Below are 27,500 nucleotides of genomic sequence, written 5' to 3' on the forward strand. Positions count from 1 at the left end.
GAGGCATCTGGTTTACTGGAAGGTTGACAACCTGGAAAATACCAGAGGTTTATCTCCATAGAGGTTAAACATTAAACATGGTTTTGGAGTAAGCTGGAGAAAGAATAAACTCAGCAAAACTAGAGTGATATTTTATGCGAAATCATTGAAAAAATCTGAAACTATGAAAAATTGAGTCTTGAGAATTCATTTCCCAGAATGTGTGGTGGAAGCCACTGATGATCACCCTTTGCAAACCACGTTATTTTTACAGGTCACCCTTGACAATGCTGGCCTTGGTGACATCTCCAGAGGGTTTTCCCTCAGTGTTCTCATTTTCTGTGCCAAATATGGAGGATTTCACCGAAAACCCAATCCCTACAAAAGTGAGCTGTCTTCTAGGGAAATTGATTTCTCTTGATTTCCTATCAGTTTGCTTCGATACAAGGAGCCTATGGAGTAATCTTTCAATAAGCTTTGCCTGAGCACTTGCTGGTGCTTTATTTAATCACAGTTTTATGAACTCTTTGTACACCACCAGCCAATTTTGCAATCCCAGAATCTTGCTCAGGAGACAGACACTGATTTTGCCTGCAGTTGATTTTAAAGGCTTTACCATCTGGGATTTTTAGTAACATGTGAATAGCAAATGGATGCCGTGTTTTCAGGATTTTGTAGCCCAAACTCTAGGGTGGTCGTGCAGGAAATGCCTAGTAATAAATAAATAACATAAATTTGTTTCACATTTGTTTATGGAGCTAATGATCAACATAGATTTTAATAGCTGATACCTTGTTTAATTTGATTTGTTGCCTGAATGCCTAAGTTAGTAGATAGGAGGCAGTATGTTATTGCAAAGGTTAGTGTATTAATTTGGATTTCCTGAGAACATTTGACCCCTAATAAGAAACCCTTTCTTATCTTTCCCTCTCCCACAGCAGTGTTACTATGTTCAGAAAATGGAAACCAAACAAGGTTTAATTGACTTAATCAGGGGTTATATTTGCTTGCAAGGAGCAGAATGCACCTGAACCAGCTGAAGCCAAAAAGGCTTATATTTTGAAAAGCATGTAAGGGTATCTTATGGAACCCAGTGGTTTGGAGTATATGGCTGAGTTCGCCTAAAATGTGGAACTGGGGGTGCATGGGTGGCTCGGTCGGATGAGCATCGACTCTTGATTTCGGCTCAGATCATGATTTCATGGTTTGTGAGATCAAGCCCTGCATTGGGCTCTGCACTAGCAGCACAGAGCCTGCTTGGGATTCTCTCTCTCCCTCTCTCTCTGTCACAAAATAAATAAACATTTAATAAATAAATAAAATGTGGAACTGGAGCAACTAATCTAACTTCTCTTTTTAAGGTCACACTTTCAGGTCATTGCATTTTTCCATTCTTCTCTCTTTCCAAATCAGCATTCTTTGTTTTGGCATATATGTGCACCAAACATGGCTTCCTGTTTTCTATAACTTCCTTAGTCAAAGGCCCAATATGGAGTGACACAGTCTCCAGGTCCCAGTTTTAAATTCTTGGGGAAAAGTTCAAGGAGAACAGCTCAGACCAGTTATCCATTCCTGTCAAGCATCTGTGGCCAGGAAACCATGGTCATGTGATTACCAGTCTGCTCAGCTGGGGCTATGAGAGCTGATGCTCAGGGATAGAGGGGAGTAGATGATACAAAATGGGACTGTCAGGTGGGTGGTAAGAAGAAAATCATCAGTATCTTTGATTTGCCAGGTGTGAAAACAGCTTATTTGCATACCACTTGCAGCCTGGAGATGACATCTGTTTCCTGGCCCATCTCTATTAATCCTGCTGACTTTTTTTTCTGTTTTTCACTTTGTCTCTGAATCATTCTTTCACCTCCTCCCTTTCCTTCTCCTCATTTCATTTTCTCTCCTCTCTCAGCTGATGCTTTAAAAAGTAACATGATACATCTGATGGTGGAAGAAGCAGTGTCGGAATCCAAGACCAGTCTCTCATTCAGACTTGCCCAGTGCTAGACCTTGGGCAAGTCACCTAGTCGCCTTTGGCCCTGGTCTCATTTTCTAAAAATGAATGGAGCTAGGCTAGATGCTGAGAGAAACCTTAGGGATCACCTTTTCCTGGATGCTAAAGATCTTTCTACTCCTAATGTCGTTCCACAAGCATGGCACCCATGGCAGACATTATTAATTGATTCCACCATGCTTCCCTGCTGATCCAGGACTGTGTTTAGAATCCTCCACAACAGTCCAGGCAGCCACTGCAATCACTTGGAGGCAACCCACCTGTGAGATGTAACTAATTAGCCATCTCTAAGCAAGAACTGGAGGCCAGATAGCTACCATTTTTTCTTCCTCTAACTTTCCTTAGAGAGATGGGATATGTGAAGCCATTGTTCCTGATTCCCTGGAATTTTGAAGGGAAAAATAAATAAATGCCCTCTTCTGCCCTTTTCTTCCCAATTATTCATTCTTTTACAGAAACTGTTTGCTTTCTAACCTCTATCCAATCCAGCCTTTAATTTCTCCCGTGGCTGAAGAATCGACAGTTCTTTCAGCAAAGATGAATCAGCCATGTTTGTCTGGGAGCCTCAGAATTAGACTGGCTCACTTTGCAACTGTGTGGTGGCAGGCAACAGTGAGAGTTATTTTACTTTTTGAAAGTATGTTTTCTGCAGTTATATTTGGACTGGAAAAAAGATCCTTGCAGTCTCAGCTCAAATGATATTCAATGTTCCTAATTGCTATTACCCTCAAATATGATAGTGAGTGAGGTCACATCTTCAGTTTACATTTCTCATCTATATTTACAAATGACACAGCTTTGGAACATCTGCTCTGCCTACAGAGCACTCATTTTTGCAGATGATGCAGCTGTAATGGCTGGTGGCACAATTGTTTCCTCGATGACAATGCTAGGAAACATCTCTTCCTTTCTGCCTTTCCTGCTGGATGCTGTTTTTTAAGTTGCCTTCTGGAGTTCATTTCTCCAGGAGACATGGGCCTAAACTTCTAATGCAGAATTTTTTTTTTTTTTCTGCCGAAAGGCTTCTTCCTGATAGTTACTGAAGGCAGTCTCCCTGTAGCAGGGCCACCTTATATAACAGCTCTGTAGGTAGAAAAGCTACAGGTCTAGAACTAAAGGAGACAAATGTAAAACCTTTGCAAAGATCACACCTGGGATAAAATCTGTATCTCTAATGCATAGGCACCCAGTGCTGGCTTTCTAGTCAAAATAATCCTTGGTGTTGGTAGAGAACATGGCCATCCCATTTTATTCCTCCTTGGAAAAGCGTAGTGCTCTAGATGAGTGAGGAAGAGTGGGGGTATGGTTCATACAGACTGCATTTAAATGCTTTCCTCTTGTTGTTATTTATTTCCATATTAAAATATGATAATAAAGGGACGCCTGGGTGACTCAGTCGGTTAAACATTTGACTTTTGGTTTCAGCTCAGGTCATGATCTCATGGTTCATGAGTTCGAGCCCTGCATTGGGCTCTGTACTGACAGTGTGGAGCCTGCTTGGCATTCTCTCTCTCCCTCTCTCTCTCTGCCCCTCCCCCATTTGCACTGTCTCTCTCTAAATAAATAAATAAATAAACTTTAAAAATTAAAAAAAAATACAATACAATAAAAGTGAGGACTTATATACTTTCATTTCTGGAGCTAACTGTCCATTTGCAGGAAATGTAGAGGACAGAGGAACATGTTGAATTGCATCATGAGCATGCATTGGCCCAGTCCAGACTATGGAAACTCCATAGCTTATTCATCAGATATGTTTTAAGGAAACAAAAGGAATGGAGGGGACAATTTGGAGATTAAAAGACACTTAAAAGACATGGTGGCTAAAGGATTAATCTATGACAAGAGGGATAAAACTATTTAAAAATGATTTCTTGGCTTAAGCCAAACCATAATTAATGGGATCTTATAGATGACTTGATTTTGCCCTCATGTGTTACAGAGAAGGAACATGGAGCCCATGCAGGCAAAGCAATTTATTTCATGTCTAAAAGGGAGCAGGTGAGAGAACCGTGGTCAGAATCCAGATCTCCTGGCTCATGTGTGAGGCTTCAACTACCTCCCCTGAGTATGATCTTTATCATACATTAATTTTATCTTGAGTTCACTGACATAGATAAAATCACAGTAGAGTTGACTACATATTGGAGATTCTTTGTGTTAATCTGCTCTGTTAATTGCTTTTCAAGCAGATTGGCTCTGGCTTTGTCCTGTGTATAATGGCTGTAAGCCCAGGAGCTGTTACATTCTCTGACTTATGGATTCACAGAATAAAGTTAGTCTTTTGCTTTTTAGTTGCTTTGACATTATGAAGTTAGTTTTATTGTTCAGCACTATTAAAATGCTCTAGAGTTGCAATTAAAGCTATAAAATAATCTTTACCTTTGTTACTAAATTTCATTTTTCCCCAATAGTTCTGGCACTGATTTAAGTTACTTATTTTCACATGTGTAGCACTTTTTCTTGGAGAATTCATTCTTAAATAGACTAGATGTTTTGAAAAGGGGAACTGTTTGGTGTAGGTTGGCATGAAAAATAACCAGTTAAATTCTCAAATTTCTGAATAAAGACATGTATATCACTACCATACAAGCAATTTGGCCAACAAATTCACTTTACTAAAATACATTTTGGGTTAAATTATTCAATATTTCAATCCAGTTTGAGAGAAAATAGATTTTAATGAAGGCTATATAATATGCTATATTTTACAGTGACATGTTTGTCATAGATTATTTGTACTTTTGAAAAGAACCAGGATTTGAGGCTCAATTACAAGTAATTAACAATCCAACCAGTGTGCCACAAGAAACACTTAATTTCTCTTGATATTTGTTAAGAAGTTAACAATACATGCCACAAGTTCACTGGTAATGGTTCTAACAATTATTTACTGTGAAAATAATAGCATTAACAATTCAGGGTGGAAGACAGAATTGAATGTTATTTATCTTGAGGGTAATAATGCATGTTTTTAACTTCAAGAAGCTGTGCATTTATAATTATACTGGAGCAAGAGGTGTGGAAAATTACAAGCTAGATAAACTCTTGACTTCAAGAAAGCTGTTCTTTCTTTAGGGACCATCAGAGAAGGAGAGAGGTTTCCACCGCTTAAAATATCATTACGTTCTCAGTTTTCCCTTGGTCATCCAGACGAGCCCCTCCCAACTCTTAGTGTCACAGTGTTTTGTGGAGACTGCTGCTCTAAGTCAGGCCCTCCTCTCATTTCCTTCCTCCCTCCCCAACTCCATCAGTGATAAGTGGAAAATGCCTTCCTTGTACTCACCTGTGAAAGGAAACTTCGGGTCTCCTTCAAAAAAGGTTGATCATTGATATTCAGATTTGGACAGCTCATGGACTAGTAAAATGAAGAATTTTGGAAGCCCAATTTAGATTCTCAAACTTTTAATCTTGTCAACTGAGGGCATCGCTACACCATGCTGCCATTAGCATTTAGAAAAGTAAGGAAATGTTGACACCAAAAATGGAGGATTGTCCATTAGACCCAGAAAAGCAATTGATGAAAATACACATACATGCACACAATTATAGTTATATTTCTTGCTTTGTCTTGGTTAGGTGAAAACTGCATTAGATTGGAGTGTGGACGAGCATTGGAAACCTTGTGTTGAGTGATTTAAAAAACATGACATCTTTAAAAGGTGGACCTTTTCAAGTTTGTTAAACAATGTTAAACATCTTGGGTAGGGGCCTCACCTTATGTCCTCCCCTATGTTGAGGCAGGATACATTTGTGATTAAGGACATCAACCCTGAATCCAGAGTGCCTAAATGTGTATGATATTATATATCGTGTAAGAGATTTGTTATGAGGATTTGGCTCATGTGATTATGGGGGCTGAGAAGTTCCACCATCTGCAGGGGCCAAGCTGGAGACCCAGCAAAGCCCATGCTGTAATTCCAGCCAAAACTGAAGATTTAAGAACCAGGGAAATCGGTGGAGTAAATCCCAGTCCAAGGGCAGAAAAATTACCCTTACACAAATTAGCAGGAGGGGAGCAAATCCTCCCTTAAAACAGAACTCTGATTTTTGTTCTGTTCGGGCCCACCCACACTGGGAAGGGCCACTGACTTTACTGAGTGCATCAGTGCAAATGCCAATTTCATCTAGAAACAGCCTCACAGACCCACACAGAAATGATGTTTAATCTGGCTACCCCATGGCCCAACAAATTGGCACATACAATTAACTATCACCTGTATCTTCCTGATAGTAGCGTTGTGAGGATGAAATGGGTTTATATTTGTAAGCAGATAGGAAAGTAGTGGACTACGGGGAACATTCAGTAAGCGTTAGTGTCTGGCACACGGTAGGTACTCAAATTAATTGAATGAGTGTGGGAAGGATAAGTTTCATGTCTATGGTAGGATGCTTTTACTGTGGTCTCTTGTCTTTCAAGTACAGGCAGTTAGGCAGACACACATGGCATCTCCCTCTGACTCCCACCAAATGGTGTACAGTCTGTCCTAGGCTCCTCTATCCAGATTCCTGTGGAGACTGTGCTGAGTAGGCTCTCCCAGGTGGAGAGAGCACCAGCATTCTGGGCCCCTCTTTTGGGCACTCCTACTTCTGGCCAGACATCTCAAGACTCTGTTGCTAGTTACAGATTGTCCTCGTGACTAGAAGGATAAAGGAAAATCCATTGCCAGTGCTGAAAATTGTGTCTAATGATTTTTATTATTATTAGATAAACCAAGGCATTGGGAGATAGAAATGGAAATTTTGTCAGTGGAATAGATTTAAGCTTAACATAAATAGATCTTACTGCTTTATACCAAATGAGAGAAAACGTGGTCTTATCTAAATTATAGAATTTTTAAAAATAAATGCTATCTTGATATGAGCATCTATGTAAACACTAAAGCAAATAAACTGCTAATGAAAATTATTTGCTATGAACATACTGGCTATCTTTTTGAGTTTCGGTGCTTCTAAAAAGTTTGCAAATCATTTACTCAGAATAAGTATTTCTCTTTCTTTCTTTCTTTCTTTCTTTCTTTCTTTCTTTCTTTCTTTCTTTCTCTCTTTCTCTCTTTCTCTTTCTTTCACCTTAAAGGCAATTAGTTTGTTATTCAGTCCTAAAAGAGTTGGCTGATAATTTCTTTTTCTAAGCATCTGAATTAACAAATCCTGAAGTAGTGATATTCATTATTAATGAGGTTAGACTTCTATAGTAAAACTAATGCCTGACCCAGTCATCAATGAACATGAATTAAGGATTAATAATAATATTTTTTATTAATATGGGGAACATATTCTGCTTCTTGGCCCCCACACAGATTTTGCAGATGTTTGGTGTTTAGTTGTAAGAAGGACATCAGTATCCATGAAGCATCACACAGCCTTCCCATTTTTCTTATGTCTCCATTTAGTGGGGGAAACAACCAAGTTATTGATATTATCATTTTACCTAAATTAACTTAATGCCCCAAGAAGGCACTGGAGCCAGTGAGTATAATGATGGTCCTTTCCGTTTGTTATACAGAACTTTACAGATTTCCTAGCGCTCACCCTTATGCTATCCCAAGCGATGAATGTCAGTAGAGGAGGTCATGAATAAGTCTGCTAAAATACACCGTGAAAGGAGCCTACCAGAGCAGAATATGCCAGCTATTTAATTTTCAAAGAACATGTTTTCAGATTCCATGATGGATTTAGTCCACTTACCATTTCTTTGGTTTTTCTGTATCTGAAATTGCTCAAGGGCAATGACTTTAAACTCTGAAATGATCTTCCGTTAAAATCCCCTCAAGGTGTTCAGAGCAGTGGCTCCTTGGGATATTAGCTAGTATCATGCAAAAAAGAAACAGAACAAAGAGTTCCACAGTCAATTAGTTTGGGGATTTTCTAGATTAAACATAACTTTTGTTTACCCTAAGACTTTTGGAGACTTTATGTACTTGTTTGCATGGTGACTCCCTGGTAAGAGGTTTCCTAAGCTATTTTGAATATAAAACCATTTTCCCCCCAGATTGTCTCATGGAACCAATATTGATGGGAACAGTTGTTGGGACATGGTACCTTTGCTTATTCTTGGTTTTAGAGACTGTCAGTTTGTGTAGATGTCTCTAATACAGGATTATTTTCTTTTCAATCTAACAAAATACTCTGTGAGATGCAAAATGAATGGGAAGGTCTCTGCCTGTCATGAACAACATTGTAGATGATACAAGAATGGGACTGCAATTTAAAAACATTTAAGAGTACAGAGTTTGGCCTATGATCATACCATTTGGACTTTAAATGTGGTGCAAAGTCTTAACCTTCTCTTTTTGTGTCCGTGTATGTTTTGTGCAGGCACTTATGTGTTTTGTTGACTATCACAGACTTTATAAATTTTTAATTTATTGGGGCACCTGGGTGGCTCAGTCGCTTAAGCGTCCGACTGCAGCTCAGGTCATGATCTCACAGCTCGTGAGTTCGAGCTCCGCGTCAGGCCCTGTGCTGACAGCTCAGAGCCTGGAGCCTGTTTCAGATTGTGTCTCCCTCTCTGTCTCTGACCCTCCCCCGTTCATGCTCTGTCTCTCTCTGTCTCAAAAGTAAAATAAACGTTAAAAAAAAATTAAAAAAAAAAATTTTTAATTTATTAATTGATAGTTTATGCATTAAATGATTTATTATTATATATACACGTACATAATTTTTATAGAATTGCACAAATATGATCCTGGAATATACATGGGTTTCTCCTTTTTATCGCAGCCTTTCCCTCCCCTAGCACACATTTTTAGTGTGCTGCCTGCATTCACTTACATATTTTGATGATTAGTTATTTAGTTAATATATCTTTATTTGATTTTGATATTAAAACAGTACTGGTTTCATAAAATATATTGGAAACATTTTCATATATTTAAAAGGCCCAAATTAGTTTGCTGAAGTTAGCATTGCCTTGTTTTTTTTTAAGTTAAGTAGAACTCAGCTGAATATATCTGGTCCTGGTGCCGTTTTCAATAGTCCTCCTTTTTCCTATGTTAACTTGTTTAGGTTTCTCATTTCTGGATTGATTTTTATTACGAAGGTTATTCATTTATGTATGTGTATTTATTATGAGAAGATATGTGTACATGAGAAGAGAAGCTCTGTCTCTGCCTTCTCTCAGCAGTTCAGCCATAGCTGTAAGATTTGTGTGTCTGATTTGTAAGGAATCCTAATGGGAAAGTGTTCTCTTTGCCACTATGCCAAGTAAGTCATTTCCAAAACCACATGATTGCTTGTGGAAGTAAGCAGACTTCGGGGGAGAAATCTAATGCAGAAACTCGGTAAGTCTTACGAATGCTAAGAAAGCCAGGTGGATTAACCAGGTAGTGGGGAATTATAGTTGGAGACGAAGGACTCACTGTAAGAAATGTGAACTAGTACTGAGAAGTTAGAATAAGTTTACCACAAATTGGGGGTATAATATACTGTTACCATAGTTTAGAAAAAAGACATGACTCTGAAATCTCTTAGTCAGATTTTGTGTTCCTTGCCGACAATCATGATAAGTAACATATATTGTACCAGGATGTGTTCCAAATATTTTCCATGGGTTAATGCCATTAGGGCTCAAGACAACCTGTGAGACAGAGATTAATACTGTCCACATTGTGAAATGGAGAAACTGGCACAGAGAGGTCTGTAACTTGCCTAAGTTAACACAGCTGGAGCAAGGCAGGGGGGCTGTGAACCCAGATCTCACAGCCTTCACTGGAACACTTGACCTCCTTCCCAATAAGGATTACAGCTTGTTAGTCTTTATAAGGGAGTGACTGTCCAAGAAAGGATTTGGAGGCATAAATGGCTAAGTGATTGAGCAAATAAGGGCGATAATTGGCTAGAATTTTAAGCAGAAAGGGAAAAGTACTCCAAAAGAGTTAAAAATGGAGAGTTGTAGGAACAATGACATCTTAACTATGGGACTGTCACTTAGAAGTGGTTTACGTTTACACTTTTCAACATGGCATGAAGCCCAGTAATATGCCTTTTGCCCAAATTTCTAAGCCCCTGTTACTGCTTTTCATTTAGTTCATACTTTCCTACATCTTTAGTTTTTCTTGCCTGATGGATTAAAATGGTCTCAACTCTCCTTAGGGCTAGAATGAAATAGTAAAAAAATAGGAAGGTTTGGCAAAGTTGACTGATAGGATTGTCCTGTTTTGGAGGATCAGTTATTGGTGGTTAATTGCGTTTTCTATAGTTGAGCTTAGGCCGACTAGGGGGTGAGGCTTTTAAACTTATAAGTGACCCCATCAGAAGGATTGAAGGAGCAGAAGGAGAGGAGAGAGACTCCAAGTCCCGTTGATTTATTTCTGATTCAGATGGTTTTAGATGTGTGTGGTGATCTTATCCATAAGAGGAGGTCATTGTGTCTGTCCCACCTGCCACACAGGGTTGGTGATGACAGAATTGGAAGGGGATGAGGCTATTATTTATAAAACTGAAAAGGTATGAATAACCTGTATCTTAATAGTTGGAGGGCAGTTAAACAAATTATAATACCATGTCTTAGTGGGAACAATTTTCAGCCTTATCCAGTATGAAAAAATGCTTTAAAACAATGTTAAAAGACCAGAGGTGCAAAAAAAAAAAAAAAAGTTGGATGTGAAGTGCAACCACAGGTCTGAAAAGCACATAAACCAAAGCTCTTCCAAGAATGAAACCTGAAAGAACTATTCACCACAGTGTGAATTGTGGTTTCCTTGATGTGGCGGGACATGCATGGGGAGGTGGCTGAGGGACACATGGGATTCTTTTCCTTCAACTTTTCCATCTTTTCCAAATTTTCTGTACTGATTATACAAAGTGAGGTTTTAGAAAATGAAAGAGCAAATGTATTGTGATGGGGGGAATCAGTTTTATTTTTAAATCTGTTTCACAAAAGATTCGAAAGCAATAAACTTTTTTTTTTAAGAAAATAGCTGTGAAACAGCTTTGAAAGTTAAAAAGCTTCTGTTGAGGCAGTAAACAGAACCTTCTATTTGCTGGCATCACTTCAAGGAGTGGCAATTTGATTCTGTTTAACTGGCATATTGAAAAAGCCCCAGGAGAAATCACATTAGGAAGAATGTCCTAGGCGCCAAACTTCAGAAGTGTGGATTTGAGGTGGATGCTTCAACATGGAAATGATGCTTGGTTCATCTCTTTTGACCTTCTGGGAATCGAGGTCTCAGTGATTTAGAGCTGTGTTCAATAATGTCTGCTGAAGCAGCACCAAAGAGAGACTCATCGTCAAACTCACAGGGGCAATGACCATGTGGGCTCCCGTCTGCTGGGGTCCCTCTAGGAGGATGTAGCCCACCCTGGACCTGGAGATGGAGGAGCAGAGAGCCTTGGATCTGAAATCAGAGGAGTTGAGTCACACTCAGCCATGGGGTAACTCTCCATGTGACCTTGGCCAAGCCGGCATTTAACCTCTCTGGGCAATGGTTTGCTCACCTGTAAAATGGGGATGATGACCTTTATCCTCTACCTCACAGGTACTGTGAGGAACAAGGTGGGATGAGGGAATGAAAAGATGCTGTAAACTGTAAGGGGTTCCACAGATGTGTGGGATTGTGGCAGTATGTGATCAGCAAGACATTTCTGAGTTTTGACTAGCATTCGGGGCCTCTGAGGAAGCCTGTGAGTGCATCCAAAGTATTGACAATGACAGCAATACCAATATTGACAACGACAGCAATACCAATAATAGTACTGTGTGCCAGGCACTGTTCTAAAGACTTTACATGTATCACCTCATTTTAACACCTAAAACAATTTCATGGTAATGTAGGTACCTTGACATAGGTACCGTAATAGTCCCCGTTTTACAAATGAGGGAGAGGCACAATAAGGTTAAGTAGCTTGTCCAGGGTCACACAGCTAGCAAATGGAGCAGTAGGATTTGAATCCAAGCCATCTGACTCTGAGGCCTAATAGAAAGCTGCAGGTATTTCTCTCTGAAATATAAAGAGGAAGGGTTTGGGATACTTACTGATGTTTATTAGCTGGTTGTCTTAGTTTCTTCTATTCAAGAGCTGCTGTTGATCAGGTTTGCTTTTCGTTGAGTGTTACAATTAAGAAAATGGGCTGGCAGGCAGTGAGCAGGACAAAGTGGATGGCTTCATGACCCTGGTTGGAAATGGGTCATGCCTATAGCTAGGCCACCTGTGGGAAGGCTTCCTTCTCAGTGTCTCCAGCAGTCAAAGGAAGGAAGCGCTGAATGGAAAAAGACTGATTATGACTGTGTTACAGGAGTAGTTTGAGGAAACTAGGAAGCGATTCAGGGCCGCATTGGGAGGCCCTTTGAATTTGACTGGAGAATATTTCTTTATATAAATATAAATATAGAGAACGTGAAGGAAGGTCAGAGAGAGGGAGAGAGAGAATCCCAAGTAGGCTCTTCATAGTCAGTGCAGAGCCTGAAGTGGGGCCTGATCCCACGAAGTTGAGATCATGACCTGAGCCAAAACTAAGAGTCAGACGCTTAACCAGCTGAGCCACCCAGGTGCCCCTGTGCCAATTATTATTCAATCTGATATTCTTACAGGAATGACTGTTTGCTCTCCTGAAGCTTTGAAAACCATGCTTTTATCTAAGCATGGCACAAACGAACCTAGTTTAAAATGTGTGTGTCAATTGTCTATGGAATGGGGTTCATGTCTCCTTGGGAAGGGAAGAAATGACTCATTTTAACTTTTCATTATTTTGAGGGTCTTTAGCTTGCTTTCACTTATTTCCAACTTAAATCCATCTCTGTTCCCCATCTACCTTCAGCCAGAGCCTCCTTAAATCTCTTGTCATTTAAGCTACTTCCCTTTAAATTTCTTTAGGCTACTAGTCCCTTGGTGGGATACACTGTCCAAAGAGAAGGTAATTGTTGGCTTGTCCCTAGAACGAGTGATATTTGGGGGCACCTGGATGGCTCAGTCGGTTGAGTGTCTGACTTTGGCTCAGGTCATGATCTCACGGTTCATGGGTTCAAGCCCTATGTTGGACTCTTTGCTAACAGCTCAGAGCCTGGAGCCTGCTTTGAATTCTGTGTCTCCCTCTCTCTCTGCCCCTCCCCCACTCATGCTTTCTCTCTCTCAAAAATAAAAATAAGCATTAAAAAATGAAAAAAGAAGAATGAGTGATGCTTATGATATTCACAAAGGATAGCTATTCAGGAACTTGTGCAGGGAAACACCACTATCTTTCATCTCCCCCTCTTGTATGTGGGATATATGATTGCTTTTTGTGCATTGTTTTGAAGATCATTACTGTATTTGTCAGCAAAGAATAGTTCATATCATTCTAAGTAGAAAAAGTTAACAGTTTTGGAATACAGAGAGGGGTGGATTGGAGAGTTAGTAGGATTTCATTGAGAAAAAAAAGAATTCAGTAATTTGATTGAAACGTGCCTTCTTTTTTTTTTTCCTTGAAAAATGGGATTTAAACAGAAGAGTCCAACCTGTTTCATAGCAGCATTCCACTGTGTCTGCTGCTATTTGCTGATGTGGCTTTGTTTCTACTCTTGCAAAGCCCAGTATTCTCTTCAAATAACTTCCTCTGAGTCCCAGGTACTATGTTTGAATTTTTATTTCACAGCTTCTCTGTGAAATTCCAAACAAACATACTGACTTGGGCTTCTTTTTTACTGTCTTGATGGTACCCTCTCACCATCCTTTCTGCTACTCTTTAGTCATGGTACCTCATACTGCATCTCTTCTTATATGCCCATTCCACAGCCCCCTACTCTCTACCTCTGTTAGTTTTTTATTTCTGTGTAACAGATTACCACAAACTTCCTGGCCCAAAACAACATGAATTTATTATTTCCCATTTCCCATGGGCACAGCTTCTTTGGATCCTCTACACAAGGTCTTATAAGGCCGCCATTGTGGTATCAGCAGGGCTGTGTTCTCATCTGGAGGCTTGACTGGAGAACGATCTACTTCCAAGTTCACTCAGGTTGCTGGCAGAATTAGTTTCCTTGTGGCTTCCATCTGGAAGGCCCTGGCTTCTTGCTGGTCATCAGTGGGAGGCCATCCTCAGTTCCAAAAGGCTGCTCAGAGTTCCTGGAGACTGCCTGCAGTTCTAGAAGCTACCCACAATCCTTTGCCACATGGGTTTTCCCAGTATGACCTGTTAATTCATCAGGCCATCAAGGACAGCAAGTCTGCCAGCAAGACCGAGTCTTAGATTATATAAACACAAGTGGGTATCCCATCACCTTTGCCATATTATATTGGTTAGAAGTAACTCACAGGCTCTGCTCTGCTCATACTCAAGATGAGTTACACAAAGGCATGACCACCAAGAGACAGGGATCATGGGAATACTGTAGAGTGTGTCCAACACACTCTTATATCTAACCTATATAAAACTTCTACTTCACTGCCTTTTTTAAAATTTGGTTTTGCCCTACTTCTCCTAATTTACTTTTCCCTTCTTATAAATCTACCTCTCATTTGCCCCTCAAAATTTTCTCTTCCCTTTCCATTCCTTCCTGATACAACATTAATTAATACAGACATATTTTATTTATTAGCATAGACATAATTTTAAGATCTTGTGTATAAAGCAAAAGCAACTTTCATTGAAATAAAGAGTGCTTAACTGTGTTTTGGCTTCTGAATCCTTAGCTAATTAAAGCTGTAGAGATTCACTTCCCAGGAATGAGGGACACAATCCTGTATTGTTTCAGTTATTATTGCTGCACAGCAAACCACCCCTAGCTTCATGTTGTAAAATAACAACCATTTTGTAATGCTCGTGGTTTCAGGAATCCAGACAGAGCAAACTGAGGATGTCTTGTCTCTGTTCATGATTCCTGGGGACTCAGTAGGGAAGACTGAAACAGGGTGACTCAAGTGTTTAGGGACTAGAATTATCTGGAGGCTTCTTCATTCACATGTCTTGTGCCTGGGCAGGGATGACTGGGAAGCTTAGCTCACCTAAGACTATTGACTGGAGTACTTACACATGGCCTTTCCATGTGGTTTTGGGCTGTTCACAGAGTGGTGACTGGTTCTAGGAGGGAGAGTGAGGGAGCATATGGAGAGCAAGCCTTCCAAGAGGCCAAGTGAAAGCTGCCTGGCCTTTTGTAATGGTAGCCTTGGAAGTCATATGGCAATGCTTCTGCCTTGGTTGAACAGTCTCAAGCCCACTCAGCTTCAGGTGGGGGCATAGACCTCACCTCTCAATGGGAGGCATATAGGAGAATTTGCAGCCATTAAAAAAACACATATACAGGGGCATCTGGGTGGCTCAGTCGGTTAAGCGTCTGACTTTGGCTCAGGTCATGATCTGACAGTTCATGGGTTCAAGCCCTGTGTCAGGCTCTGTGCTGGCAGCTCAGAACCTGGAACTTGCTTTGGTTTCTGTGTCTCCCTCCCTTTCTGCCCCTCCCCAACTTATCCTCTATCTCCCTGGTCAAGAATAAATATTAAAAAATAAAAAGAGTAAATGCTTTAAAAAACACATATGCAAACACAAACATATTTAAAGGACTACATTATCCTGAACTATGAGAATTGAAAGGGATCATAGAGGATGATCTATTTCAGTCTTCCACTATGGCTCAACTCCTTTTTACAACTGTCCAGTCACCCCATGCCTACACTACTTCAGGGAGTTTTCTTCTGGTCTCTGTTGTCATCTGTTCCCACTCCTTTCCAGTCTGTTCTATTCTTTATTCTGTAGCCAGAATGCTTTTTCTGAAACACAGATTTGCTCCTGTACATCATCCACCCTCACCTCCCCACCTCACCCCGCTCTACTACAAATCAGATTTTCTAACTTCAGCTCCCCTGGGCTCGTTTGTTTCTGTCAAATGTTTTGGCTAACGTTTTTTAGTCAATAATGGAGAAAACTCTAGAAGTACCTGTTCTTTCTTTTTTTATTTTTAACTTAAAATACGACTTAAGGGTGCTTAGCCATCTCTGGGGTCATCAGCACCATCAGTACTGCAGAACCATGGAAAAGGGGATCAGAGCATCATCAAGCAGGATGTTGTTTCTCTTCCCTAGCATGATATTTCCAGCTTTCTGATCAGTTGTGTCCTTGCCTCCTTTCCTGTGAAGCTCACTATCTTGTGCCCTCTCTCCTTGCCTTTCTGCCTGCAGGTTAACACAGGAAATGTGGGTGCTAATAGTCTGCTTTCTCTGTAGGTGCTTGTAGTGACACTGGGTCTTGTGAGGTGTCTCTAGTTCTAGGATGAATGTGAGTAGTTTTACTTTCAGAAAGAAAGATGCCACTGCTGCCATCCTTCCCAAACACAAGCAACCTCGTTATTCTGCTGGAGATGACTTAGGGTCCTGAACACACATTTGCATCAAGATTCACGGTCCTTTCATTTGCCTTTTGGGTTCTCTGATGAGGTTTATTGTGGTGTCATTGGCCTTGGCAGGTAGTTACATTCATCTTTGATTTTCTAGATTGTGAGTTTCCCAGTCCAGCCCTCATTGGTGGTACAGAAAAAAAGATTTAAGATACACAGGTGTCTTCGGCATCTTTGCTTAGGTATCATTTCATCAGAGACTGTGGCTCTCAGCCCAGCCCTGTAGGTTAGCTGTAGTATTTGCATATGTGTCATTACTTAACCTTATTGTCTAAATATGTTTAATGAGTCTTCTGTGCTGGGGTGGAAGCTCTGTGAGATCCCAGTGGTGCCTGTCTTGCCCACCCCTTCTCTCCAGGACCTACCACAGCAGGCACTTAGATGATCATCTGATGCCTGACTGTGTGGTATTTTGTTTGACAGGAACAGACAATCTGCAGATAACAGTCAGCCCAACCTCGGAGTCATTTCCTCATGGGAAATTGTTACCGATTTCACCAACATGGCCTTTCTCAGAAGTCCCGTCTTCCTCGGCAGTGGCCAGAATCAAGAATGTGCTGGCACCCTCCCCTGACAACACTAGTGTGCTGCAGTTTGCCCGAACGCCTCCGCCCAAGACACACCGCAGAGCCAGGGCTCACGGGGACTTCTCTTCTTCCCTTTACCAAGGAAGTGGACATAGCGCCTCCCTTGAGCCTTCCAAGGATTCCACCGAGTCTCTCGTCCCACCAAGACCTCAAGGGGGAAAAGATGCAGCCTCCGTGTCAGGTTTGCCTCACACCAGCATGCTCCCCTCATTGTCCACTATCCCATCTCAGCCAGTTGGGGTAGGGACTCCTTCCATTTCACCACAACATTCCCCAAGACCAGACATTCTTTCATTTCTCCCTTCACATCCATCCTCTTCATTGGCTCCTGACTCACCTCATTCCATCATCTTTTCCAAGCCAGCCGAACGACCCACCAAAGTGCCTTTGTTTCCCCAAACAGCTCCAACTGGCTCCTTTTCAAGTGAGAGCATAGCTAATTCCCCACACCCATTTGCTGGGGAAATGAACCACACTCTGTCCAAAAATGCCCAGGATTTGATAGGCATCCCTCATCTAGGTCTTTTTGGATACTCAACAATGCGGCATCCTGAGCTGCCCCCCACAGAGGGTCCTCACACAGCAGGCTCCCCCACACCTGAGTTTTTGAGCTCTGTGGCAGAACTGTCCCATCTGTCTCCTCCACCCCTAGTGCCTGGAAGTCTTCTTCAGCTTCCAGATGGAACTCCCTCATGGTCAGTGTTGGAAGTGGCTTCAAGTCGTACATCCACACAGCTGGTTGAAGCTGAGGTGGCTGAAGGAGTGCATGGTGGGGTGTCTTTGCCAATTTCTAAGAGTGTGGTGGCCGCAGCAATGACCCAGGAGGCTGTGTCTTCACTTTTACAGACTGCAGAATCAGTGGCAGTGGAAACAACCAGCAGAAAGATAGCCCTTGCTACCACAAATGACACCGCTAACCCACTGCATTTGTCAGGGGCTCCAGAGAATTCTGAAGGGCTCCTCCTTGTAGCAGAACACACATCGTCCTCTTTGGTGCCTTCTCCTCTGCCTCTCACCACAGCCCGCAGAGGGCAAGCCATCCTTTCTGGGACATCCAACAGCACAGCAGCAGACTTTCCTTCTGCACCCACCTTTCTCCAGTTGGCACAGAACCATGCCTCTCCTTCCACCATGCCCAAAATGCCAACTCCTCAAAAAGAGGGAAGCGGTGGATCCCCTCCGACAGTGGCTACAGACTTCCCCTTCTCCAGCAAATTTCCCAATCTTCTTTCCACAACCTGGGCATTTCCCCTGCAGAAAGAAGATAGTGTGACAGCTGTTTTAAAGAAAAACGAAAAGGCAAATTTGACAGTTGATCTCCAGATCCTTCCAAGTAAAGAGATTCCAGGTCATCACACTGTAAATGGGTTCACCTCTGATTCTAGCCTGGATCATATTTCATCTTTTTTGATCACAACTCTAAGAACAAACCTCCTTCCTTCAGAATTACCTCTACCTTCCATCCCCTCTGCACAAAGCACCCAGACTATGTCCCCATCCCCTAGCTTGTCTGACATCAAGCCAGAGACTTATGCAGCTGTGATGGACCATTCTCAGTTGCCAGTTTCAACTTCCCAACAGGTGACAGCATTTCTCTCATCCACTGAGGTCTATGATTTCTCAACAACAAGACATGTGAAAAAGCCAGCAACCACAGATGTTTTCTGGAGTTCTCTTTCAGCAGAAACTGGATCTCTCTCCACAGAGCCGATGATATCTGGCTTGCTGCAGCAAACAAATTATTATTTAAATGGGCACACAATTAACTCCACCAGTTGGGAAACTCATTCAGCTTCAGCTACTCCTCCCAGTGGTTCAACTTCAGCTGCCAGTACAATAAGATCTTCAGATTTCAGAGAAACTGCTGGGCATTTAGTGACTGCAGAAGGCTCTAACATTCAGCGTCCAGTCCTTGGTATAAGCACCAACCAACCTATTCAACAGTCAGAGGTCACCATGGTTGGAAACCATACAGACTTCTTGTCAATAACCAATAACAACTATTCCAGAGATTTTCAAACAGCTGAGATTGAAGATTACCCATCCACAAGCCAACATGCTGTGTCTCATCCCCATCTACAGCTGCCTGCGCATTTAACACATGCTCTTTCACCAGCTTCTCCAAGTCTGACTTCCACAGCTAGCTTGCAGGAAATACTTTCAGATAAAACGGATTCAGTTCTCCCAATTTCCGGTGGCATCTACCCATCTCCTGTGATAAGTGTTTCCACACCATTCCAGAGTATCTTGAGATACCATTCTACTGCTGAATCTCCTCCTCTATCGACCAGGGCCCCATCCACAGTGCTGCTGGCTTCTCAGCACCCTGAGAAATGGACAGGTGCAGCCACTCATGCAGGTAGTTTGTTTCCCTGTACTCCCAAAATTGGTATGACTGTTTCTGTGGACAAGCATCTTCAAGTTCAACACAGATACCCAGTTTTGCTTAGAAGGAGCAGACACACACTATTGGGATGATGAATGAGTTAGCAGTCCCAGATAGTTGTGCCCTTGATCCTCTGCTGACTTGATTCTTTTGAAAGTACAGTCTCCAACTTACAATGGTTTGACTTACCATTTTGCAACTTTATAATGGTGCAAAAGCATTCAATAAAAATCATACTTTGAATTTTGAATTTGGATCTTTTCCCAGGCTAACAATAAGTGGTACAATCCTCTCTGGTGTTGATGGGCAGGGCAGTGAGTCAGACCTCCCAGTGAGCCACGAGATCATGGTCAACAATGATACAATTACAACCATCCTACACCCATACAACTATTCTGTCTTTTAGCACAGTATTCAATAAATTACCCAAGTGAGTCAACACTTTATTATAAAATAGGCTTGTGTTAGATGATTTTCCCCAACTGTAGGCTAAAGTAAGTGTTGTGAGCATGGTTAAGGTGGGCTGGGCTAAGCTAGGATGTTTGGGAGGTTATGTATATTATGTGCATTTTTGATTTATGATATTTTCAACTTATGATGGGTTTATTGAGACATAATCCCATTGTAAGGTGAGGAAAATCTGTATTAAGAACTTAAATGTCCTTATTACCAACCACAAATTTCTTTCCACACCACCCTTCCCCCCACCAATCACAGGTTTCTGTCAGTGGCATTCTCATTATGGGTAATTGACTTAATGAACCTAGAGCTGTTTTGCCTAAATCCCAGAGCAGAGACTTTTCACCTCAGCAAACTCATATGTTACATCCATTCATCACCACACCAAGTGACATGTGTACTGTGGGCCAATGACAGACTTTGTTTTTTCTCTTTGCAGTAGACCCCTCGGTGTCGTCCAAGGCAGAACCAACAGCAGCATCAGGAGCTACGTTGTTACTGGGGAAATCAAGTCCACCGGCGCTGTCTGCAGCCCTGGTTGCCAAGGGCACTGGCAGCAGGGCTTCGGCCATGGCCTCGGGATTAGTCAAGAGCAGTTGGACCACTGCCCTAGCTAAAAATGTCACAAACAACGCAGCACCTGGCCCAAGGACGACACCGGGGGCAGTGCCTCCGGCCTTCTCATTCACACCAACCTACATGTTTTCAAGAACGGCACACACCGGGAGTGCTCACACAGCCATGCAAGGGACCACGGGCACCGCCTCTGGCCTGTTGTCCACAACACACCTCCCCAGGAAACCACAAGCCATGCACACAGGCCTCCCAAACCCCACCAACCCAGACATGCCGAAGGCATCCACCACACGCCCACTGACAATCACAGCAGCCTTGACATCCGTTACTGCCCCAGTAAGGGCCACCCGGTTGCCACCTTTGCCGGCAGAAAATATAGATGCTGCGTCGACTGCTGTGGTCACAACCGGCAAAATGGCATCCAACCTGGAGTGTCAAATGTCCAGTAAGCTCCTGGTGAAGACAGGTAAGAGTCCAGTGTCCTGATTTTATTTGAAAGCGGCAAGCACGTGCTGGTCTCAGAGATGTAGCAGAATTCTTTGATTTCTTTGAGATCGGTGGTTCTCAACCAGGGACAGTTGGCTCCTTCTCCCCCCAGAAGACATTTGGCCATGTCTGGAGACATTTTTGGGTGTTTACAGCCTGGAGGGTAGGGAGGGTGCTACAGGCACGTAATGAGGCAGAGACCAGGATGCTGCTAAAAACCCTACAGCACACTGGATGGTCCTACAGCAAAGAATAATCCAGCCCCAAATGTCACAGTGATGAGGCCCAGAACCCTGATCCTTATCAAGTGGCAGAGGAGAGGGGGAGCTTTAGGAGATACAGATTCTAGGCCTGGGATCAGTCCTGATATCAGAGGCCCCAGGGAAACTGGTTCTGCCAGCGAGTTTGAGAAAACAAACCTGTAGCAATTTTTGCCTGTGGAGCAAATCAGTAATGTCTCACATGAATGAATGAAATGATTAGTAAAATATCAAATCTTGGAAGCACTACAGAATTCAGAGAGGCTTTTGTGATGTATTCTCTCAGTCGGCAGATAGTAAAAGTACAGCCACACGATGTGGGTGCCCAGGATTTCTTTTGATGTTGAAAAAGAGGCCTTGAAAAAATTGGGTGGTATATGCTTTCTCTTTAGCCCCCACCGCCCAGTTGCAGCAAAGCAGGCCAGGAAGGCACAGGGTGCTTTTAATAGTGTGGTAGTGTTTGCTATAAAAAGCATTAGACACAGCATTTGAAAGAGCATGCCAGTGCTGAATGCTCGCATCCCGCCTTCCTCTTCACCCTACAAAGGATTAAATGAAATTATATCTGGAGACATACCCTATTCGAAAGTGGGAAATTGTGAAACTAGGCAAAGCACAAAGTACAGTATCTCTTTCTATTTCTCCAGAAATTATACCATCTGGTTTTCCACTTCCCCTTCACTGAGAGGCAGGCAACCCCAACTACCTAGATGCAGAAGTCTGGAACGTTCTCCCCCCTCCTTCATCACCATCCCTTTCACCCCACACCTGGTCAACCACCGGTGCCTTCAGTCTTACCTCCTTGAATCCCCCTTCCTCCTCCCCAACTGCCTCTTCCCTAGTTGACACTGTCGTCATCACTCAATTTCTGCAACAACAACCAAATTTATCTCTCTGCCTTAGACTATCCCCCCCTCCAATCTGTTCTTCAGTTTGCAGCCAATGGAACTTTCTAAAATATATGCCTTGGCTGAAAACCCTTCACTTCCCATCACCCTCAGGAACAAGCCTAAACAGGTATCCTGAGGCTTCACTTCTCATCCCTGTGTCTTTGCACTTGGTCTTTTCTTTGCTGGGAGTGTGTGTGTGTGTGTGTTTTTGGGCGGGGGTGGGGGGGGAGGGTGGTCCCTCTCTCCCGGGCCTAGCATACTTCCCTTATCCTTCAGGACTCAGTGGGAGCATCAGGAAACCTTACCTGATCCCCACCCCCTTGCCCAAGTCTGAGCTGGATCCTCCTCCTGGGGCTTCCAATGGCATTGTAGGCTTCCCTTCAAATAGCACCTGTCGCATTCAGTCACAGGTGCCTACCTTCCACCCCAGCTCTCCATCCCTGTCTCTGTCCCACTTATGAGGTGGGGACTGTATCTTCCTGATTCAGGGGTGTTTTAGGCTGTAGGACCCAGCTCAGGGCCTGCCCTTAAGCAGGCTATCAGGGAACACTGTTACACGAGTTTTCTTGCATGCAGACGCATCAAGGACCAGGTACTGCTGAACCTAATTTTCAAAGTCAGAGTCAGCGTTAGTCAGACATGAAGTGCAGCCAGCCTGTTAGCTCTCCCCACTAGGGTCAGACAATTACTAGGTCCTTCCTTCTTTGGACTTGAATGGGACCAACACAGCTATTACCCCGGCCCACCGCTCTCATTGGTTGGACCTGTGCTCACCAGCTTTACTCAGAACTTGCAGGAGGTAGAGGGTGGAGAGGAGAGGAGGATCATTACTTACCCTGATTACTGTGCTTCTGTTTGATCCCACAGTTCTCTTTCTGACCCAGAGGAGAGTGCAGATCAGTGAAACCTTGAGGTTCAATGTAGCCAAAGGGCTCACGCAGGCATTGCGGAAGGCTTTCCACCAGAATGACGTCTCGGCTCACGTAAGCCTCTTGCTTTTGTGATTAGACTAAGCCGTCCACATCTTCCTCTTGGGCCCAGAGGATGCTAGACTGTTTTCCTCCTCCCTGGGTATCGTAACCATACTTGTCAGAAGTAGAATCTTTCTTCATTTTGGCAAATAGCTAATGTGTGGTGACTAGAGAAAAAGGTCAGATTTTGAGATGGAAAATTGAGGTTAATTGCCTTATGTCTAATCTTTTTTTTTTTTCCAAGCCTGGATATACTGTTTTGAATTGTCCCATTATCCAGTTGTTTAGGGAAATCTAATATTGTTAGTGTAATTTTCAAGAAACCATCCATTGCTTTTCCCTTTGTCTCCCTCAGCATTGTAAATAGTTGGTGATTTATTTCTGGACATTTAAAAATTATTGTAAATTGAGTCCAACTTTGCTTAAATAGCCAGCAGCAGACAGGGAAATGAACAGTTTTTTTTTCCTCCAAGAAATTTAATGCCAAGTACTATTTAACAACTGCAAGCTGATTTTGATGGTATATCCAAGTGATGGAAGCCTTGCTTTACACTCTTTTGGACTGATTCCAAGTTTTAAAGTCCTAAATGTGATTGGCAGTCGGGAGACAACCCTTTTCACCACTAAAAAATATTGCTCTGGCTTTTTCCTTTGATGTTTTGTTCTACAGCTGCATTCAGCTTCGTGGTCTCCATGACCACACCAAGGACTAGGAATGAGGTTTGGTATGTAGTTTATCGGTCATTGTCAATCTCTTTTATATAATTCTGAGAGGGGTAAAAAAGGAGAAAGAAAGAAAGAAAGAAAGAAAGAAAGAAAGAAAGAAAGAACGAACGCATTTCATGAGAGGCATCTGTGGTTTCTGCACCAGAAACTTTATTTGAAAGTTGAGAATGTTAGTATTTCTATTTGGTCACCTGACATGTAATTTTCACTAAACTTCAGTCATTTGTAAACTATTCACAGTTTTTGCCTTTTCTGTATACCATCCCAGACCACTGTGATAATTAGTTATGAATTCAGGGTTTGTTTGTTTTTTTTAAGTTTATTTACTTTGAGAGAGAGACAGTGTGCAAGCATGAGCACGAGTAGGGGAGGGGCGGGGGGGGGGGGCTCCTCCTGCTAACAGCAGTCTCCATGCTGTTAGCACAGAGCCCGACACAGGGCTTGATCTCACGAACTGTGAGATCATGACCTGAGCCAAAGTTGGATGCCTAACCAACTGAGCCACCCAGGCACCCTGTGAATTTGGTTTTTAAAAATAGGCTCATTTTTAAAAACTTAAATACCTTTCTTTTGAAAGGATGTTTGATATTAGTGCCATAAGTGGAAATGAAGATCATCTGCCACAAATATAAGGTAATCATAAAATGAGTATAATGGTAACAGCTTATTACATTCAAGCAAGACATTGTTACTTGCAGAAGGCTCTAAGGCTGATGATGTCCCTTGTGTCCCTTTGTTTAAAAATATGATTAGCAAGCATTAGAGAGGTGTTAAAAATAAATAATCCCCAAACTGAGACTTCCTCCGTGGGGTAATTGGGATTTGAGTCACTTTCTCACTGGGCGATCTGGTATTGTTTAATGCTGTGTCTGTGTTACATGCAGAAGTATCTCTTGTTCCACCTACAGTCATCTTGAACACCACCTTTAGGTCACAAAGTGGCAGAGAGCACACAGTGTGGAGGAGGCAAAAGCATAGCCGTCTGTTGCAAAATCAGTTTTCTTGGTTTCTCTGACAAATACACGTGACATTACTAATGGAAATGCAAGAGTCGGAGTGTGTGTGTGGGAGGGAAGCGTGTGTTTAAAACACCCTGGGGGGTGCCTGGGGGGGCTCAGTCAGTTGAGTGCCCAACTCTCGGTTTCAGCTCAGGTCATGATCTCATGGTTCGTGAGTTTGATCCCGGCATCCAGCTCTGTGCTGACACAAATTTTCTCAAAAATAAATACTTTTTAAAACCCAAAATACGAAACAAACCAAAAAACAAAAAAAAAAAAAAACACAAAAAAAAAACCCTCCACCCTGAACTGTTATAAAACACTAAGAAGGCAAAAGAAAACAAAAATAAAATGTAAAGCCTCAAAAATCTTCCAGTTGGGTCATAAAGAGTTCAGCACATCAGTATCCCTTAGAACTCAATTTTAAGAGAGACTCTGTATAGCCCATCCCCATCCTAACCTTGGCCTTGAACCAACCTACAAGCCAGCTTTTAAAGAGAGGAATTCACCTCATTTATTATCTGACTCCCTGTCCTGAAGGAGCCTCCACCTTATCTATCATTTCTGCCTTTTAATTTTCATAAACGATAAGAACTATAATAAAGCTATTCTTCCCAGCATTTCATCTCTGGAAATCTCTTTTACTGACTGTCTCCTGTCTGCCTTCTTGATTGACCATTGGTGCTCACAAGATTATACTCAGGTATTTAAGGAATCAAGAAAACCTGGGGCACCTGAGTGGCTCAGTCAGTTGAGCATCCGACTTTGGCTCAGGTCATGATCTCATGGTCTGTGAGTTTGAGCCCCACATTAGGCTCGCTGCTGTCAGCTCAGAGCCCACTTCAGATCTTCTGTCCCGCCCCCCTCTCTTTCTGCCCCTTCCCTGCTCGCTGTCTCAAAAATAAACAAACATTAAAAAAAAAAAAAAAGAAAGAAAAGAAAACCCCCACAGATTTAATTCTATTCCATGTAGGTGTGATATAAATTGCATTTTCCTATTGTTTTGTACTCTGATATTTTGAGACTTGCCAATCCATGTGTGCTGTATAGAACTGTTAGAATATTTGTTGAATGAGAACATCATATTCCACAGCCTTGCTAAATAACAGTTGTGGTTCTAAGAAATACCAACAAGAACTTAAAGCACCATGGAAATAAACACTGAGTTCTGGGTCCGTTTGTTTTGTAGGTGGACATTCTGGAACATTCTCATAACATCACAGTTGGTTATTATGCTACCAAAGGGAGACTGGTATACTTGCCTGCCGTAGTGATTGAAATGCTGGGTGTTTATGGGGTCAGCAACGTCACTGCAGATCTGAAGCAACATACCCCAAACTTACAGTCAGTGGCAGTACTTGCCTCCCCGTGGAATCCCCAGCCTGCAGGCTACTTCCAGCTGAGAACAGGCAAGTACCTATCCGTTCTGGGATTGGGGGCAGTACCAAGATGACACCCTGTTTAAAAAGGTCAGTGCCAGCTGCTCCATCATCTCTTAAAGCCCTTGTGCACTTTCCTCAAAGGGCCCTGCTAATCAACTGTCCAGTTCCCTGCACATGAGCCTAAAGTTCCCAACCCTGGATTTATTAGAAATGGTCCTTCGCTGGAGCCTTCCTTCCCAATTTATATAATTAGTACTTTATGAGCAACAAATACTGTATTTTTACTTTTTTTCCCCCGTATTTCCAGTGGATACTGATAAGAGTTAAGCATCCATAAAACCTGTGCTTTGGAGCAATACGTTCTAGGTGCCACTGAATCTGAATCTCCGAGTTTAGGCCTTAGAGTCTTTCTCTCAAGCTCCCTCGTGATTCTGATCATGTGGTTGGTGAACCACAAGAGTGAAGAAACCATCAAAATTGAAAGACTCCATCAACTTAGTGATGCAGGCCAACTGACTCTTTTTCCCCTTCCAAAGAAAGAGAAGACATGATCTTTCTTTGATCGTTTTGTTTTTTTTTTAATCATTCTTGGAGCAGATGTCTGCATAATCCAACCAAATGATCACTAAGCCCTTTGCATTACAAGGAACCTCAGGTTCGATCATGCTTTTAACTCTTCTCTATTATAAATCATTTTAAGAGTCACTTCCAGCACTACAACTAACCCCTGTCAGTCCTTACTTGCCTGATTTCTCTGATGTCAAATCATGCTGTTTTATATGGTGATTGTTAAGTCCAAGGAACTAAGACACACAACTTTGGTGAGAGCGGATTGATTACTCCCATTCCAGTGCTGCAGTTTGTGAGCCAGTCCGACAACATCCAGTCCTGCAAGTTTGCTCAGACGATGGAACAGAGACTGCAGAAGGCCTTTCAGGATGCAGAGAGGAAAGTCCTGAATACCAAGAGCAATCTGACAATTCAGGTAAGGAGGAGGGCACTTCCACCATGTAGTTGACAGAGGCCAGCCATGATGCAAATGCTGGCAAGGGGACTTGCTCCCCTATTTCAAAACTGTCTGGTGTAAATGTAACTTTGTACTTTGGGCATGTGATATAGACAGGAGGAGATGCCACTCTGGGCCACAGAGTCGAGTTGGTCCTGGCATTGATGAGAATATCTGGAGTATGGCCATGACAGCAGGGATGCTGTTTTGCTATCTACCTGGTATGGTTTGGGATTTTGTATTTATTTTCCCATGTGAAGCTTCCTCGGGCCTTCCCAATACATTTACTATTTTAAAAATGAAACTAGCTATGCTGTATAAGATATAGTCTCATAAAATGAATCAAATATCTTGTAAAATGAATCCATTCTAAATAGCTAACTCATCAAGATTTGCCTATCTTGTGATTTGCATTGCATTATTTTCTTCTTTTAGAGTTTATTTATTTGTTCATTGTGTGTGTGTGTGTGTGTGTGAGAGA

General features: G+C 42.2%; 1 protein-coding gene across 1 annotated transcript in view; it reads left to right on the forward strand.

Annotated features, from left to right (window-relative positions):
- Window positions 1-27,500, forward strand: part of KIAA1549L (KIAA1549 like) — a 265,919-nt gene that overhangs the window by 130,987 nt on the left and 107,432 nt on the right. The window contains exons 2-6 of the mRNA XM_042906019.1: window positions 16,716-19,238; window positions 20,164-20,766; window positions 22,804-22,919; window positions 25,821-26,040; window positions 26,865-26,998. Of these exons, the coding sequence (XP_042761953.1) occupies window positions 17,078-19,238; window positions 20,164-20,766; window positions 22,804-22,919; window positions 25,821-26,040; window positions 26,865-26,998 (3,234 nt within the window). The 5' untranslated portion in view covers window positions 16,716-17,077. The remainder of the gene's footprint in view (window positions 1-16,715; window positions 19,239-20,163; window positions 20,767-22,803; window positions 22,920-25,820; window positions 26,041-26,864; window positions 26,999-27,500) is intronic.

This window comes from Panthera leo, chromosome D1 (assembly GCF_018350215.1).
Source record: "Panthera leo isolate Ple1 chromosome D1, P.leo_Ple1_pat1.1, whole genome shotgun sequence".
NCBI lineage: Eukaryota > Metazoa > Chordata > Mammalia > Carnivora > Felidae > Panthera > Panthera leo.